Here is an 18,699-nt window from a genome sequence, read left to right on the forward strand (position 1 = left end):
CAGGGGTCTATGGGACGCTGCACTATTAATGGGCGAGAGTCCTGCTAGTGCAATGAACCCACCGAACTGCATGGCTTTGTTTGGTCCCGTTATGCGGCTGTGATTATCCCACCCTAACATGTAGGAGTCGGAGGACAGAGGGGCGCCGACCACCAATCACACTTCACAATACTGTTTGCCGTGCAGGATAAAAAGTGCCTTCAATTTACTGGATACGGTGAAACCAAATATGTACTTTTATTAGCTATTTTGAGGAAAAAAAATTCTAAAGGGAATGTCCACAAAAAGTTTTTTTCTTTTTTTCCACAGATTCTTTTTTATTTCACCTTTTTATGTCTTAAACCTGCAATCTCATGACCGCTCAGACATATGACTATGCCTATGACATGCTCTGGTAAACCCCGAGGCCAATGACATCACAGAAGGAGCTCCTTCTGATAACCCCTTCCCTGCTGTGAGTAGGGAGCCATGGAGGGACTCGGCTCCTAATAGCCTGCAGGAACCCCCCGCCCTCCCGGGATCTACAATACTACAAATAGAAATGCTTGGTATCATTTCAAGAAGTAAGCTGAAATACTACAGAAAAAAGCGGCAGACTGAAGCGTTTCATGTCATAACGCCAGTTAATAAAAGATTAAGGCGGCGCTATAATCTGGAGGAGGGGCATCACTATAGAAAGGACGCCTGTCAACTGATCGCCGTGATCGGGGCAGAAGACACGGCTCCATGTTTGCTGTCAGGATGGATCGATCAGTTTCCAGTGGGTTACCATTCCTGAGAGATCCCTCCTGCAGTGTCATGTGCCGTATGCCATTACCCTGAACCGTCCGATGGGCGCCCACCTCTGTCTGCAGTCCAGGCTCACTCCATCCGCCACTGGGTGTGTCACGCGTTCCACTGGCCAAGAAGCGGTCCCCACGCGTGCACCTGAGCGGCGTACACATTGCAGTGGAAAGCGTGACATGCCCAGTGGGCGGAGCTGGAGACATCACTAAGGACAGTAAGGGGCGGTATTTCAGGCGATGGGACAGGAGTGAGCCCGGACTGCAGACAGAGGTGGGCGCCCATCGCACGGTTCGGGGTAATGGCATACGGCACATGACACTATTCAGGGGGGGATTTCTCGGGAATGGTAATCCACTGGAAACTGGTGAAGGCATCTATGGACTCTCCAGAACTGCAGGCATGCCGCCGTCATCTGCTGGCAGCACTACGATTAGGTGACAGGCGGGATTTAGGAAAACATAGCGGCTGAAAAACAGGTGAAATGAGACACGATAATAATTATAAAAAGAACAGCAGATTTGGTCTCCTGCAGGACATCGATTACACAATCACACCAATTAGGCATCTGGCGTTGCGGTGTATTACAGGTATTTCATTACATCCTATTGTGAAACCTAAATACCGAAGTGAAGGGTTATTGCACATTGAATAGGATTCTTCACAATCCACAGAGATAATCCTCTGACTTCATACCCAAATAGCAGGAATACTGCAGGCAGACGTCACGTATGTGATGGTGCCGTGGGCTGACACGTGGATGACCCATCACTGAAGGAAGCACCAGAACTCAGTTGGAATCATTGAATATCCAAAACCTCAGCAGATTATTTTTAAGCTAATTGATCACCTTGCAGATGACATTGTGGCCGACCTCCCCAATCATCAGGTTCCAGGAACAGCTGCCTGTAGCTTTAGTCGTGGCTCGTCAGTGCAGTGCCTTGTGTAGCGACTCATCGCAGGGCACACAACCGCTACATGAGGTCATGGTTCTTGGGGGACCCTCTGACCACACAGTATGGCCTTAACTATGTGTGACCCATGCGGACCCACAGGGCACCGGCCACTAGGGGGCACCCAGCAGATGTAGGCTGCACTCGATCTCCACCTGGCCAGATGATGATATTCCTCGGTGTGAGCTACATGAATGACCCTCCTCTCCCAGGGCTTAGTTCTGAGGCATCGCTGTCAGCCCAGGGCTTAGTTCTGCAGCTGTACTCATATAGTGAGGCTGGTTCGGGCTGTCTTCATGCTATGAGCTTTGTTCTGGTGCTGCATTTATGTATGGAAGTGGATTCATACTGTGTCATGAGTTTGGTTCTGGTGCTGTATTTATGTTAGGATCTTGGTTCTGGGGCCATCTTGCTGTTTTGAACCTCGTTCTGGTGCTATCCTTACAGACTGGGCTTGTGTCTGTATTTCATGAGCTTTATTCTGGTGCTGTATTTCTATATAGTGAGGTTGGTTCCCATTAATCACGACACTTCCAGGTTCTCCATCCCCCTCGTACTCACCAGTATTTACAGGAATTACATTTTGTCACAAAGGAGGAGACTCTGAAAATGGCACTTACCAAAAGGGTTATCCAAGTTTGTAAAATCGGATAGGCCACTAATATTGATCAGTAGGTATCTAACTCTCGGGGCCCCCATGATCAGCTAATTGAAGGGGCTGCGGCCCTTGTGCGAACACTGCAGCCTGTTCATGGAGACCATGATGCAATACTCAGAACAGCCACTAGTAAAAGTACAGCAGTAAAAGCATCTACCAGACAGATGTAAACAGCCAAGAGGCTGCAGCGCTCATATGATCACCACGGCGCTTTCAATCAGCCGAAGGCCGAGGTTACCAAGAGTTGGACCTCCACCGATCCATTATTATTGCACTATTCTGAAGATAGGCCATCGATTTTAAAATCCCTGATTAGCCCTTTAAAGAAACCCACCGGCCAAATCTCGTAATCTAGTACAGCATACAGTCCGCCACGAGGCACAACGCTATCAGCTTGTCTTCATTCACACTTATTTTTGTTGGTTCCACTAAAAATAATTTTTGGCTTGGTGAAAACACGAAAAAAATAATCCTATCTAATCACGCGTATACTTTTTGGATACTTGCACTTTAAGATGAGGCCTCCGTGGAGTTTGATACAAGAAGTCTAGAATATTCATAAAACTGGCTAAATAATAATGAGCAAATATGTGGCACATGATGGCTGCTTGTAAATGTGTGTCCTCCATGACCATTACATCCTGCTGAGAACGGGAAGGAATGACAGAAACGGGGACTTACATTACGGAATGCCACATGTGGATGAAACCACGCCCACATGCTGTGGGTGGGGCATTCAAACAAAGGGTTAATTGGCTGCATGATTTTATGCAGCACTTGGTCTGCAGAAGAACATGTCCGACATGGTGACTAATATATGACCAGCAAACCGTGGGGGCAATATCTACAGTATGTGGGCACGGTGCGGCCGCTGCTGCAGCCTATAATCCTGGACTGCAGTAGAGCATAAAGGCTCAGCTAGAGAGATGGCGGGCGACGTCGGCCGCAGGTAGGAAACACTCCGGCTTCGATCAACTGGAGGAGATAAACCATCTGCAGACAAACAGTGAAGTACGTAAAGGCTTAAAGCGATTGGGTCTTCTAGACTGAAGGCACGTCGTCATCAAGCTCTCGGCACAATCCAAAATATAAAAACACCGCTCAACCCCTCCCCCTTCTAAAAATTGCACAGTTACAACTGAGAATGTCCACATAGTAACGATGGCGCCCTTATGGTACAGCCACTTCCAGAAGGCGATTGTTTTTCCGTTTGCAGGTGGGGATGTTGCCGTTCTTCTGGGTCCCTTGGATGAACTTCACACAGACTTTGTCCTGCTTGAACTGCACTAAGAACCTAGAAAGCAGACAAAGACTTGTATAAGTGACGACTCGGATGGGAGCTTCCAGTGAGTGTGCTGCACAGCTGCGGTGCTGGAGAGGTTAACAGTAGTAAAACCATTGCCTGCATGTAGATATACCACATTACATGACAGATACAAGTGAAGGTAGAAATAGGAGTGATTGAGGGCAGGAAAGGAGTCCATCTTCACTGGGAGTTCCATCTTGTTTGCTATCGGAGAGGGTGCCAACACAGAGCCACGTGGAAGCACCTTCAGCTTCCTTGCAGTGAAGATGGAGGAGAAAGAGAGATTTCCCGTAGCGGCTGTATTTTAAATGTGAGTGGAGCGAGCCCCAAGCCTAAGAAAGCCTGAAAAGATCCCAGTGCAGAGGTATTACTTCAAAGCCAGGGTCAGGGTTACCGTGTAGAGGTACTCTCCTAAGTCACACCCATGCATCTCCAGTGTGGGGTGCAAATCCTAAAAGTAAATAATACTACCAGTGTGTCTGTGGAGTGACCCCTACCCCTTCCTCCTGTTGTGTGCAACCAGTCCAGGAGTGGTGCCGTACAGATAACGTGGACTGTAGGACCGCTTTCATCCTGTGTATCCTCTCGGAACTTCCTTCCTGCACTGTGAAGTCTGTACCTGACTTGCTGTGGAATAATTGTTTTGTCAAAGTTATTTCAAGTCAAGTTCATACTGGGCCCTAACCGTTCCTGGGGACCCGAGGTACTATAAACCAGTGTCTGTGTTTATTCTGCGACGTCTGATATATTAGTGTGTGAGAACGGTGGCGTCACCTGTGACAACTACAACCCCCATCATCCTGTTTATTGGCATTCCCTATTCTAGGGGTGTCAACTGTGGCCTGCAATCCTGCCCTGGCCTTGGCTATGTGTCATCCCTCTGGGAAAAGAGCCGCCATGACAAGCCAACACTTACCCCTCCCAGCTCCCCACGTCTTTCCAGTGTCTGGGGTACCCCTCAGGGGTGTTGCAGTTATTGTAAAAACCCATCGTTGTTCCTTGTTCCACCAATTCACAGTGTCCCACCTCTTCTGACGCCCCTCTGATGCTCAGCCACCTCCCTTTGTAGTTAATGTCAGTGCCAGAAGCTGTGAAATCCTGCACAGTGTGGCCCTTCACCCCAGCCAGGAGTAGACACATGCAAGGTGGAGGCACTTTTCCATTTCCGGCTGGGGTGGAGGGTCGGACAGCAAAAAAAATGGATTTCACCCCTTCTTGTTCTGACATCAGCTGCAAGGGGAGGTAGCATGAAAGTAGGCTGAATGCTGAGACTTGGGGCTCAGGTAGCCCGCCTCCGTGACTCATGGTGGGCCAATTTGCATACAAGGCACAACAATATGTTACAATAATGATAAATCTTGTGTTCACTAAAGGCCAATTTACACGCAACAATTACCGCTTAAAATTCCTTAAACCGATGGCATATGAGCGATAATCGTGTGTAAATGCTGCCGTCGTGCACTTTTCATTTGAACAATGATTTTTAGATGAGCTTAAAAACCATTGTTCAGACCTCAGGCTGTTATCTCCACGGGAGCAGGACATTACATTGTATTCTCTCTGCAGCCCATGGCTAAACAATGGAGCCAATTGCAGAGCTCAGACCATCTACTGTGCTCTGCAAGCAGCTCCCAGAGGCTCATTTGCATGCAAATGAAGCTGATAAAGTTTTAAAGATCATTTTGCATAAAGTACTAATGGGCAATAATACCCACTAGTACTTTATGCAAAATGATCGCTAAAACTTTGAGTCTTTTGAAAGATTATCTTTGCGTGTAAATGGGCCTTAAGCTAAGTTTAGGTTCTGTAATGTGGCTAAGATCTCTATGGTGACTGCTTAGACTCAACCACGCTGATGACAGAATCCCTTTAAGATGGGTTGGTCATTTTAGATGTCCCCTGCTTAACTTAACCTTTTTATTATAGTAAGTGCTCAGTACAGGAAATACTATCAGTTTATTATATCAGGAACGGCACCTCTGGAAACATACAAAAATGTTTTTGACTCCTTAGTGACATCTGATGCACAAGTCTATTGGATGAGCACAGCGTTTGTATGGAGCAGGCTTGGGAGCCGAGCTCACTCCGTGCACAGCGAGCTTTGGCCACAAGAGCCGTGATCGGAGTGAAGGCAAATCGTGGCTGTTAACCATTTAGACGTCAATGTAAATTCTAGCAGTGGCACTATAATGTACCGGTGCTGATTTACATGTGCTTAGCACCCCACACGCAGTAAGCCTCCAGGCGGCCAAGTATTTCTACCTACCGTATATACCGCCGTATAAGACGACTTTTGAGCCCAGCAAAATCTTTGCAAAAGCCGGGGGTCGTCTTATACAGCGAGTACTAAAACTTCCTGCACTAAAAGCTGCAGTAGAATCAGCGGTCGGCGTACGGCAGAACTTACCATGCTGTACAGAGCCGGCTCGGGCACGAGAATGACAGTCAGCCCCCCCTGATGTTGCCGCGGAGGACTTCTGCTGACTCTTGTGCGCCGGCAGCCTCCTCATCCCCGCCCCTCGTCTGTAGTCTCAGCGCTTGACAGCTGGACTCTCCGCTCTGTGGGGCCCCGCTGAGAGCGAAAACATCGCGGCAAGGAAGCGCAGGCGATGCGGACTAATGGTAAGTCTCCCCGGGGTCTTTGTGGAACTTCCGATGGGCGGGACGGGCGGGACGCTATCGGAGGTTGCTGGGTGACCGGAGTGGAGGGACCGCATATTACCGGCAGCAGTTTCTGCTTAGGTTAAGCAGCGCTGCTGATTAGAGCCACCTGATTGGTGCACACTGTGCAGTCACGTGGTGCCGAAGAGCCAATCAGGTGGCTCTAATCAGCAGCGCTGCTTAACCTAAGCAGAAACTGCTACCGGTAATATGCGGAGGGACCCATGGTGCTCCTGGTGACCCGCGGCGCTATAAGGTACCGTATTTGGACCCATAATGTATTTAGATGCATAGCAATATGGCAATAGTCTTAGAGACAGGGAGGGCTGGGCAGGCAGGGAGCTGAGCAATCCAAGCAGGCTTTGTATACAACAACCAGCCAATCGCCGGTAAGGTAACGTACATCGCTTGCTGTGATTGGCTGGTTGTTGTATACCACATACAGCACCACTATCTCTACCTGTTTATTCAGCATAGCACCATTATCCAGTACATACATACAGTACAGTATACGGTACACATGTCCAACAGTCAAAACCCTGTCATGGCTCCAGCTCCACCAGCAAGAAGAAAGAAGTATGAAGCCAGTTTCAAACTTAAAGTTGTAAAGTTTGCCATGGAACATAATAACTGCGCTGCTGCCAGACAATATGGAGTAACAGAGAAGATGGTTCGGGACTGGAAAGCAAATGAAAAAGCATTAATGAGTATGCCAAGGGGTAAGTGTGCATTAAGAAGAGGCACCCCACATTGGCCAGAACTTGAAAACCATGTAGAAGACATGGTGAATGAGCATCGCCAAAGCGGTTTTGTAGTGACCCGAAATAAAATACGTTTGTTTGCACTTCAGTGGGCCAAATCTAACCCAGATCACAGCAACAGATTTAAGGCCACTGCATCCTGGTGTACTAGATTCATGGGAAGGCATAATCTGGTACTGAGGCAAAAGACAAAAATTGCGCAAAAATTACCGCCAGAGCTTGATAGCAAAGTAAATAGTTTCCATCAATACGTAATAAAGCAGCGCATTAAACATGACTATGCGTTAAGTAATATTGGAAATATGGATGAAACTCCAATGAATTTTGATATGGTTGGAAATACAACTGTCCATCAAAAAGGTGAAAAAACAATTTTAATTAAAACAACAGGCCATGAGAAGTCCAGTTTTACAGTGGTACTAGGATGCACAGCTGATGGCGCCAAACTGAGACCAATGATTATTTTTAAAAGAAAAACAATGCCAAAACTCAAGTTCCCTGTTGGTTGTTTTGTACATGTGCATGAAAAAGGCTGGATGGATGAAGAAGGGGTACAGCTATGGCTTGATAACGTATGGAGCAGGCGACCAGGTGGACTTATTCAAAAACGTAGTCTACTGGTGTGGGATATGTTCAGGGCTCATTTAACTCCCAGCACCAAGCAAAGGCTTGCAAGACTAAACACAGATATGGCAGTTATTCCTGCAGGATTGACATCATTGGTACAGCCACTGGATGTGTGCCTAAACAAGCCATTTAAAGATCGCATTCGAGAACAGTGGAATGAATGGATGGTTAGCGGCGAAAAATCATTCACAAAAGGAGGAAACATGCGTGCGCCACAGTTGGATGTTTTGTGCGAGTTTGTCATAAAAGCCTGGAATGATATTGATGCAGAATCAGTAATCATGTCTTTCAAGAAGTGTGGCATATCAAATTCATTAGATGGTATGGAGGACGACTACTTGTGGCAAGATGAAGAGGAAGCCGAAGCTGAGACCACACCATCTGATACGGAATTCGATCCATACGACGACTGCCTCACAAATGTATCACAAGATGTCATTGATGTACTTATGGTATCAGATGACGAACAGGAGGATTTTGAAAGGTTTTAAAGGGAAACTCACGGCAGCAAAACCTGCAAAAATACCATACCTTGCAGTTATGGTGGGCGTTGCCAGGCACTTTATATTTCTTTGTTATCATCAGTTCCAGTTTGGTTGACAGGTTAGAAAACAAACAGCATGGCGGCTCCCATGGGTTTACTGTCCTATCCTTCCTTTCAGCTTTAGAGTGATTTATGAAAAGTTTACGTTAATCCACTTGCACTGTTTTATGTTTACCGTACATGTTTGATGACAAACAGCCTTATGTTTATAAGTGACAGTTTTCCTGCTAAGTACCTGCATGTCATAAGCATTTGAATTAAAATTACCACATTGAAATCAAATTTGATGTTTTTTGGTGCGCCTGGAAAGAGGGGTAGTCTTATACGGCGAGTATATCTCAAACTCTAGATTTTAACTGCAAAAGTTGGGGGTCGTCTTATACGCCGGTATATACGGTATTAAGATGTGCTTGTGATACAGCTTAATAGGATATCTGCAGAAATACAATATGCTGCAATATTGAAGTATTGCAGTCTATGGTGTAAGCGATCAGATGATCACAAGTACAAGAAAATTAGTAGAAAATGAAAAAGTTTTTTTCGAATAATTACAAAATATAAAACATTTTAAGTTTAAAAACCCTTTTTCTTGTATTTCTAATAAAAAATAAACAAAACGACAAAAAACAAAACATATTTGGCATTGCATGTAACAGTCTGATCTATTCAAATATTGCATTACTAATCGGGCGTGGTGAATGCGGTTACACAAAACATACACAATGCCAGAACAACAAAGAAACAATCAAAAAGTGTGATGGAACCAAAAGAGGTACCAACAGAAACCCCAGGCTGGCCTACAAACTACGAACCCTCACACAGCAGCAATGAAGGCACGGAGGGCCGAAGATGGAGAGAAGCTAAATACATGAACTAGAACAAGAAATATATAGAAATCTGGGATCAGTGTAACCGTAGAACTTATACACAAAGGGAGAACCTCAGACACGTCAGGGGGAAATATAGGAGATTGGAGAGAAAGTGAGGGGGGCAAACAAAAATGACAACAAATGGCTGCGTCCTCAAGGGCTTATTCAGACGGCCGTATATCGGCCGGGCGTGAAAACCTGGCTGATATACGGACATCTGAATAAGAGGGAAAGGGGGGCATGGCTTGATGGGAAAAGGGGGGCGTGGCTTGATGGGAAAAGGGGGCGTGGCTTCATTGGAAAAGGAGGGCGTGACTTCATTGTAAAAGGGGGGCATGGCTTCATGGGAAAAGGAGGGCATGGCTTCATGGGAAAAGGGGGGCGTGGCTTTATGGGAAAAGGAGGGCATGGCTTCACGGGAAAAGGGGGGCATGGCTTCACGGGAAAAGGGGGGCATGGCTTTATGGGAAAAGGGGGGCATGGCTTCATGGGAAAAGGGGGGCATGGCTTCATGGGAAAAGGGGGGCATGGCTTCATGGGAAAAGGGGGGCATGGCTTCATGGGAAAAGGAGGGCATGGCTTCATGGGAAATGGAGGGCAAAGCTTCACGGGAAAAGGGGGGCATGGCTTCACGGGAAAAGGGGGGCATGGCTTCACGGGAAAAGAGGGGCATGGCTTCACGGGAAAAGGGGGGCATGGCTTCATGGGAAAAGGAGGGCATGGCTTCATGGGAAATGGAGGGCAAAGCTTCACGGGAAAAGGGGGGCATGGCTTCACGGGAAAAGAGGGGCATGGCTTCACGGGAAAAGAGGGGCATGGCTTCATGGGAAAAGAGGGGCATGGCTTCATGGGAAAAGAGGGGCATGGCTTCATGGGAAAAGGGGGGCATGGCTTCATTGGAAAGGGGGGCATGGCTTCATTGGAAAGGGGGGCATGGCTTCATTGGAAAGGGGGGCATGGCTTCATGGGGAAAAGGGGGCATGGCTTCATGGGGAAAAGGGGCATGGCTTCATTGGAAAAGGGGGGCATGGCTTCATGGGAAAAGGAGGGCATGGCTTTATGGGAAAAGGGGGGCATGGCTTTATGGGGAAAGGGGGGCATGGCTTCATGGGAAAAGGGGGGCATGGCATCATGGGAAAAGGGGGGCATGGCATCATGGGAAAAGGGGGGCATGGCATCATGGGAAAAGGGGGGCATGGCATCATGGGGAAAGGGGGGCATGGCTTCATGGGAAAAGGGCGGCATGGCTTCATGGGGAAAAGGGGGCGTGGCTTCATGGGGAAAAGGAGGGCATGGCTTTATAGGAAAAGGGGGGCATGGCTTCATGGGGAAAGAGGGACAAGGCTTCATAGGGAAAGAGGGGCGTGGCTTCATGAGGAAAAGCTTCATGGGAAAAAGTGCATGAGTTCATGGGGAATGGTAGGCGTCGGTTCATGGAAACACATGGGCATGGCTTCATGGGAAAAAGGGGGGCATAGCTTTATGGGAAAAGAGGGGCGTGGCTTTATGTGGAAACAGGGGCATAGCTTCATTAGGGAAAGAGGGGCATGGCTTCATGAGGGAAAGAGGGGCATGGCTTCATGAGGAAAAGCGCATGGGTTCATGGGGAATGGGAGGTGTCGGTTCATGAAACACAGGGGCATGGCTTCATGGGAAAAAGGGGGGCATAGCTTTGTGGGAAAAGTGGGGCATTGCTTCATGGGGAAAGGGGAGCATGGCTTCATGGGGAAAGGGGAGCATGGCTTCATGGGGAAAAAGGGCATGGCTTCATGGGGAAAAAGGGCATGGCTTCATTGGAAAAGGGGGGCATAGCTTTATGGTAAAAAGGGGGGCATGGCTTCATGGGGAAAAGGGGCATAGCTTCATTGGAAAAGGGGGCATAGCTTCATTGGAAATGAGGGTTATGGCTTCATGGGGAAAAGGGGCATTGCTTCATTGGAAAAAGGGGGGTATGGCTGCATGGGAAAAGAAAAGAGGGACATGGCTTCACGGGAAAAAGGGGCATGGCTTCACGGGAAAAAGGGGCATGGCTACATGGGGAAAGGGGGCATGGCTTTATGGGAAAAGGGGGGCATGGCTTCATGGGATAAAAGGGCATTGCGTCATGGGGAAATGGGGCGTGGCTGCATATGCATATGCATATATATATATATAACTAATTGTCAGTCATTAGACAGTATTAGTAAATCTGCCCCAGTTTGTTGCCCCCTGAACCCTATTGAAATGATCCTTAGGTCGATCATTAGATTTCATTGGATCACAGAAAATAAGAACAATCTGCTGCCTGAGAACAAGAATTCTCTAATTGTCTACAGAGGCTCGCTGTAATATTTGTCAGCCGACGTGAAAAGCCAAAGTTACTGAACTGCATCAGTTGTTCTTCTTTCTAGACCGCAGCCCGTCACGGAGCAGATACAAGACTGCATCACTACCATTATTACTGATTGAAGCAATTCATGACTTTCCTTCTCCGCCACCCCGGATGCCTGATGACCATTTCTGTGGTCGTACTGCGGCCCACTACTTTTTTCGGTGTTTTTGAACACATTCTATATCGCTCAACAGCATTTTTAACGCATCCCATCATGACAATGGGTGATGACGTCATAAAGTGCTAAAGCGCAATAAAATGGAGCAGACAGTTTTTGGAAATTGCGGTGTTCGGGCGTTTAGGGCAGCGTTTAAAACGGGGCGCTGAGCGCTGCACAAGGCGGTTCATTCCATTCTTGAGGGTGTCACACATGGCCATACATTTGGACTCCCAAATCCTTCTGTGACGCTGCGACTTGAAGTTGCCTTTCAGTATAATAAGTCATCTGCTCTGTGTCCCTGATCACAACAATGTAGTTCAGTCTTTCCCTCTACTTGAATGGCGATGAGGCCTCATCCTGGCTCTCACATGTTGTCCTGTTTCCCCAATATGAAGCCCCCCAACAGGACATGTGCTGCACTGGATCAGGTACTCAACACTAGATGTGGAGCATGTTTCATGCGTGTAATACGTGGTCCTTCATCTCTATTGGGACACTCATACCTGCGCTTTTTTTCATGCATGTAATACACAGGTGAAAAATACCGCAACATGTCCTACTTTGGTTTATATTACACACATAATACGCACAGTGCAGGCTATGGGGATGTAACATGTAAGTGCAGGTTTGCTGTGTCCTGTATATTTTATGCCCTTACCATGTGCTGTTGGGGGCGGCCTCACCGGCCGGACAGACAGCTTACTGAGCTGATCCTCCAGGATACAGGATGCTGGGCAAAATGTAAATAAGGCCAGATTCACATGGGCGTAGCGAACAATGCTTTTTGGCGCATGCATCGGCGTATTTTACTGTACGCTTTGACTACATGTTCACTTGCGTGTGGCAAACCAATACACACCGACAGAAACGGCCAATGAGGTCCAGATGTCTTCTTTTTCCTGCACAATTGCGCATTCACCTCCTTGCCTATTGTGCGCACAGTTGCGCACGCTCCATTGACTTCTATTAGGACCTTTGGTGAGCAAATACACAGAAAATAACCTGTTCTATTGTTGTTTAAATTCACGTGTATGAATTCAGATATGTGAATGAACCCATTGAAATCAGAGCGTGCGCGAATACACGCAAGTGAAGCCAGCCTAAATGTAAAGAGAAAAAACGTATTGTTGTATCTTGTCCGGGGTTCCATGCAGGAACGCCCCTGTCACAGCCCTAGCTCTGGATTGGCTGCATTCTGCAAGGTCCTGGAAGGTGCGTGTCAAGATACAATAATAGCCATACAAGCAGCCAGCGCTGCCAATACTGTCCGGAGCGATGCAGTGGCTCTGTGCGGTCTGCGCAGCCCACCAACAGTGCTGACATGTGTCTCCAGTGGCTTCTGCCACACAGCTTGAGGAGCCACACGGTATGTAGCAGCGCACAGATCTGGCGACCGCCTGCTGTGTGTGCTGCCTTGCATGAAGATGCACAACGCCGACAGTGCCCCACTTACAAGGACAGCAAGTCAGACGTTACTGCCAGCGGGGAAGAAGAAGCTGCAGCGGGGAGCCTGTGGAGGGCGGGAAAGAGGCCAGGAGCCAGTACAGTACATGTACAGTGCCCTAGGGAAGAATCAGCAACAGCGGAGAGCCGGTAGTGCATACCTATAGTGGCATGGCAGCGGGGATGTAGGTGACATACCCTGTTGTCAGCTCTACAGCTGGTAACATCCCCCCCCCCCCCCCGAGACCTCGTTCTCAGCTCTACACCTGGTGACATCCCACCACCAGACCCTGTTGTCAGCTCTACACCTGGTAACATCCCCCCCAAGAGACCTCGTTGTCAGCTCTACACCTAGTGACATCCTATTACCAGACCCCATTGTCAGCTCTACACCTGGTGACATCCCACCACCAGACCCAGTTGTCAGCTCTACACCTGGTAACATCCCCCACACGAGACCTCGTTGTCAGCTCTACACCTAGTGACATCCTACAACAGGACCCTATTGTCAGCTCTACACCTGGTGACATTCTCCCACCAGACCCCATTGTCAGCTCTACACCTGGTGACATTCTCCCACCAGAACCCATTATCAGCTCTACACCTAGTGACATCCTATTACCAAACCCCATTGTCAGCTCTACACCTGGTGACATTCTCCCACCAGACCCCATTGTCAGCCCTACACCTGGTGACATCCCACCACCAGACCCCATTGTCAGCTCTACACCTGGTGACATCCCCCCACCAGACCCAGTTGTCAGCTCTACACCTGGTAACATCCCCCACACGAGACCTCGTTGTCAGCTCTACACCTAGTGACATCCTACAACTGAACCCCATTGTCAGCTCTACACCTGGTGACATCCCACCACCAGACCCTGTTGTCAGCTCTACACCTGGTAACATCCCCCCCAAGAGACCTCGTTGTCAGCTCTACACCTAGTGACATCCTATTACCAGACCCCATTGTCAGCTCTACACCTGGTGACATCCCACCACCAGACCCAGTTATCAGCTCTACACCTGGTAACATCCCCCACACGAGACCTCGTTGTCAGCTCTACACCTAGTGACATCCTACAACTGGACCCCATTGTCAGCTCTACACCTGGTGACATTCTCCCACCAGAACCCATTGTCAGCTCTATACCTGGTGAACCATTTCCACCACCAGACCCCGTTGTCAGCTCTACACCTGGTGACATCCCCCACCAGACCCTGTTGTCAGCTCTACACCTGGTGACATCAAGGCACCAGACCATGTTGTCAGCTCTACACCTGGTGACATCCCCCCACCAGACCCAGTCGTCAGCTCTACACCTGGTGATATCCCACCACCAAACCCCATCAGCAGTTCTATACCTGGTGACATCCCTCTCACCAGACTTCGTTGTCAGCTCTACACCTGGTGACATCCCTCCCAACTGGACCCCGTTGTCAGCTATAAACCTAGTGACATCCCTTCACCAAACCCTGTTGTCCACTCTATACCTGGTGAGCCCCTTCCCCCGCCAAACCCCATTGTCAGCTCTACACCTGATGACATCCCCCCACCAGATCCTGTTGTCAGTTTTACACCTGGTGACATCCTATCACCGGACCCCATTGTCAGCTCTACACCAGGTGACATCCTCCCACCAGACCCCATTGTCAGCCCTACACCTGTTGACCCACTCCCCGCCAGACCCCATTGTCAGGACTACACCTCGTGATATCCTATCACCGGACCCCATTGTCAACTCTACACCTCGTGACATCCTATCACCGGACCCCATTGTCAACTCTACACATCGTGACTCCCTTCCCCCGCCAAACCCCATTGTCAGCTCTACACCTAGTGACATCCCTCCCACCAGAGTTCGTTGTCAGCTCTACACCTGGTGAAATCCCCTAACTGGACACAGTTGTCAGCTCTACACCTGGTGACATCCCCCAACCAAACCCTGCTGTCAGCTCTACACCGGACCCCGTTGTCAGCTCCACACCTGGTGACATTCCCCCCACCAGACTCCATTGTCAGCTCTACACCTGGTGATATCCCCTCACCAGACCCACATTAGGTGCCCTGTGTGCTTTTACACCACAAAGATGGCTTTTGAGCAATTGTTTTGCATAAACTACTACTTGGCACATATGCCTATTAGTACCAATTAGTAGCGTGTGAGCTGCTGGGAGCTGTTTTCAGGGGACAGACAAGCCGCTGTTCACTGATCACATTCCCTTTGATCTGTTGTGGGACTGACAGCTGAGACAATGTAATCATCTGTTCTCAGCACTTCATAGGGTCTTGCTTATCAGCTGTTATCAGAGGTCCCCGGGCAGAGCACAGCGTACGGTCCTGCTTATCAGCTGTTCTGCCTTGACGGTTTTCAAGCAGAACTGAAACTCATCGTTCGGCAGAAAACTGACAGATGGGCAGATTTACACTCAGTGATTATTCGCTTTTGGGCGATACTCGTTGCGTCTAAAGGGGCCTTTATACTATAGACAGAGGTGTAATTGATCTGACATGACTTTCCTCTAATCTTCCAGGGATTGCTCAATCAGACTTACAGGCGCCCTTATGCCAAGATTTCAATGAAGATCAGATGAACCAATGAAGCTTTACACCCCTGAATGTGATGGTTCTCTGAGTTTACGGTCGTTTCCTGCAGACGCGTCCCGTCAGTCTCTGATAAACTAAAGCCATGCATACACTTACTCATCGGCAATCTCTATGATGATCTTTTGCTTCGTCTGCATCAGCGTGGTCCGATACAGTTTGGTAGCCATCTCTATGAGATGATCGTTGCTGAAGAGGAAATCCCCCTTGGAAGCTGCTGCAGAACCCTTGGCATAGAAAGATGGAAAACAGTTAGCGCTTCAGAGATGTTGCTCTCAGGACAATATTACATAAGCTTTCTGAATGTTGGAAGCCTGAGGAGAGCTTCTGCCGCGCCGGCACACAACGGCCTCAGGAATCCCCCCGCCTGCCTGTAACTTCAGAAAGCCACGTTTGGTGTTACATAATGTGACCCACTAACCCGGTTTAGACCAGAAGTAACAGTCTCAGCTCTTTCCATATTAGAGTGCCTTGCATTCACTAATGGAAGAAATGTTCTGGACTATCTGCCCCCGACCACCTAATTGCAGTAAGTTCATATACATACACTACCGTTCAAAAGTTTGGGGTCACATTGAAATGTCCTTATTTTTGAAGGAAAAGCACTGTACTTTTCAATGAAATAACTTTAAACTAGTCCTAACTTTAAACAAATGCACTCTATACATTGCTAATGTGGTAAATGACTATTCTAGCTGCAAATGCCTGTTTTTTTGTGCAATATCTACAAAGGTGAATAGAGGCCCATTTCCAGCAACTATCACTGCAGTGTTCTAATGGTACAATGTGTTTGCTCATTGGCTCAGAAGGCTAATTGATGATTAGAAAACCCTTGTGCAATCATGTTCACACATCTGAAAACAGTCTAGCTCGTTACAGAAGCTACAAAACTGACCTTCCTGTGAGCAGATTGAGTTTCTGGAGCATCACATTTGTGGGGTCAATTAAACGCTCAAAATGGCCAGAAAAAGAGAACTTTCATCTGAAACGCGACAGTCTATTCTTGTTCTTAGAAATGAAGGCTATTCCATGCGAGAAATTGCTAAGAAATTGAAGATTTCCTACAACGGTGTGTACTACTCCCTTCAGAGGACAGCACAAACAGGCTCTAACCAGAGTAGAAAAAGAAGTGGGAGGCCGCGTTGCACAACTAAGCAAGAAGATAAGCACATTAGAGTCTCTAGTTTGAGAAACAGACGCCTCACAGGTACCCAACTGGCATCTTCATTAAATAGTACCCGCAAAACACCAGTGTCAACATCTACAGTGAAGAGGCGGCTGCGGGATTTTGGGCTTCAGGGCAGAGTGGCAAAGAAAAAGCCATATCTGAGACTGGCCAATAAAAGAAAAAGATTAAGATGGGCAAAAGAACACAGACATTGGACAGAGGAAGACTGGAAAAAAGTGTTGTGGACGGATGAATCCAAGTTTGAGGTGTTTGGATCACAAAGAAGAACGTTTGTGAGACGCAGAACAAATGAAAAGATGCTGGAAGAATGCCTGACGCCATCTGTTAAGCATGGTGGAGGTAATGTGATGGTCTGGGGTTGCTTTGGTGCTGGTAAGGTGGGAGATTTGTACAGGGTAAAAGGGATTCTGAATAAGGAAGGCTATCACTCCATTTTGCAACGCCATGCCATACCCAGTGGACAGCGCTTGATTGGAACCAATTTCATCCTACAACAGGACAATGACCCTAAACACACCTCCAAATTGTGCAAGAACTATTTACAGCAGAAGCAGGCAGCTGGTATTCTATGGGTAATGGAGTGGCCAGCGCAGTCACCAGATCTGAACCCCATTGAGCTGTTGTGGGAGCAGCTTGACCGTATGGTACGCCAGAAGTGCCCATCCAACCAATCCAACTTGTGGGAGATGCTTCTAGAAGCGTAGGGTGCAATTTCACAAGCTTACCTCAACAAATTAACAGCTAGAATGTCAAAGGTGTGCAATGCTGGAATTGCTGCAAAAGGAGGATTCTTTGACGAAAGCAAAGTTTGATGTAAAAACAATGTTATTTCAGATACAAATCATTATTTCTAACCTTGTCAATGTCTTGGCTCTATTGTCTATTCATTTCACAACGCATGGTGGTGAATAAGTGGGACTTTTCATGGAAAACACAAAATTGTTTGGGTGACCCCAAACTTTTGAACGGTAGTGTATGTATGTCAACATACAACATCCATAGCAGCCGTCCCAAAGATCACATTTTAGGACTTCATTTCCAAATTATTGAGGAACTAATGCCATGTTGGACCCCCTCAGCAACCTGACATCTATCTATATATATATATGAAAGCCCTCACTGACTCACTCACTGACTGACTCGCCAAAAGTTCTCCAACTTCCTGATGTCGTAGAAACATGAAATTTGGCACAAGCATAGATTATCTCCAACATAGGAAAAGTAATTGGGTCCCAACTCGATTATTCCATTCTAGCGCAAAAGAATTAGCGTCGAAATTTTACGTACATAATCTAAATCTGTCACTTCCCAATGTCATAGAAACTTAAAACTTGGCAGGAGCATTGATTATGTCATAAATAGGAAAAGCTAATGGGTCCCAACTCGATTATTCAATAATATGCGCAAAAGAATTAGCGTGCAAATTTTACGTACGGAATCTAATTTTCTCACTTTCCGGTGTCATAGAAAAGTGAAATTTGGCACGAGCATTGATTATGTCATAAATAGGAAAAGCTAATGGGTCCCAACTCGATTATTCAATTCTAGCGCAAAAGAATTGGCGTCAAAATTTTACGTGCGGAATGTTATTTTTTCACTTTTCGGTGCCATAGAAACGGGAAATTTGGCACGAGCATTGATTATGTCAAAAATAGGAAAAGTTAATGGGTCCCACCTCGATTATTCCACTCTATGCGCAAAAGCATTAGCGTCCAAATTTTACGTGCGGAATGTAATTTCTTCACTTTCCGGTGTCATAGAAATGGGAA

General features: G+C 47.5%; 1 protein-coding gene across 4 annotated transcripts in view; it reads right to left on the reverse strand.

The window, feature by feature from the left end:
- Window positions 1–1,343: 1,343 nt before the first annotated feature.
- MYO1B (myosin IB) overlaps window positions 1,344–18,699 on the reverse strand; it is a 216,795-nt gene continuing 199,439 nt past the window's right edge. For all 4 annotated transcript variants that reach the window (XM_066577259.1, XM_066577258.1, XM_066577257.1 and 1 more), the window contains 2 exons: window positions 15,841–15,968; window positions 1,344–3,688 (listed from right to left, as the gene is read on the reverse strand). In XM_066577259.1, coding sequence (XP_066433356.1) covers window positions 3,565–3,688; window positions 15,841–15,968 — 252 coding nt within the window. In that variant the 3' untranslated portion in view covers window positions 1,344–3,564. The remainder of the gene's footprint in view (window positions 3,689–15,840; window positions 15,969–18,699) is intronic.

Source organism: Eleutherodactylus coqui, chromosome 8 (genome assembly GCF_035609145.1).
Source record: "Eleutherodactylus coqui strain aEleCoq1 chromosome 8, aEleCoq1.hap1, whole genome shotgun sequence".
Classification (NCBI taxonomy): Eukaryota; Metazoa; Chordata; class Amphibia; order Anura; family Eleutherodactylidae; genus Eleutherodactylus; species Eleutherodactylus coqui.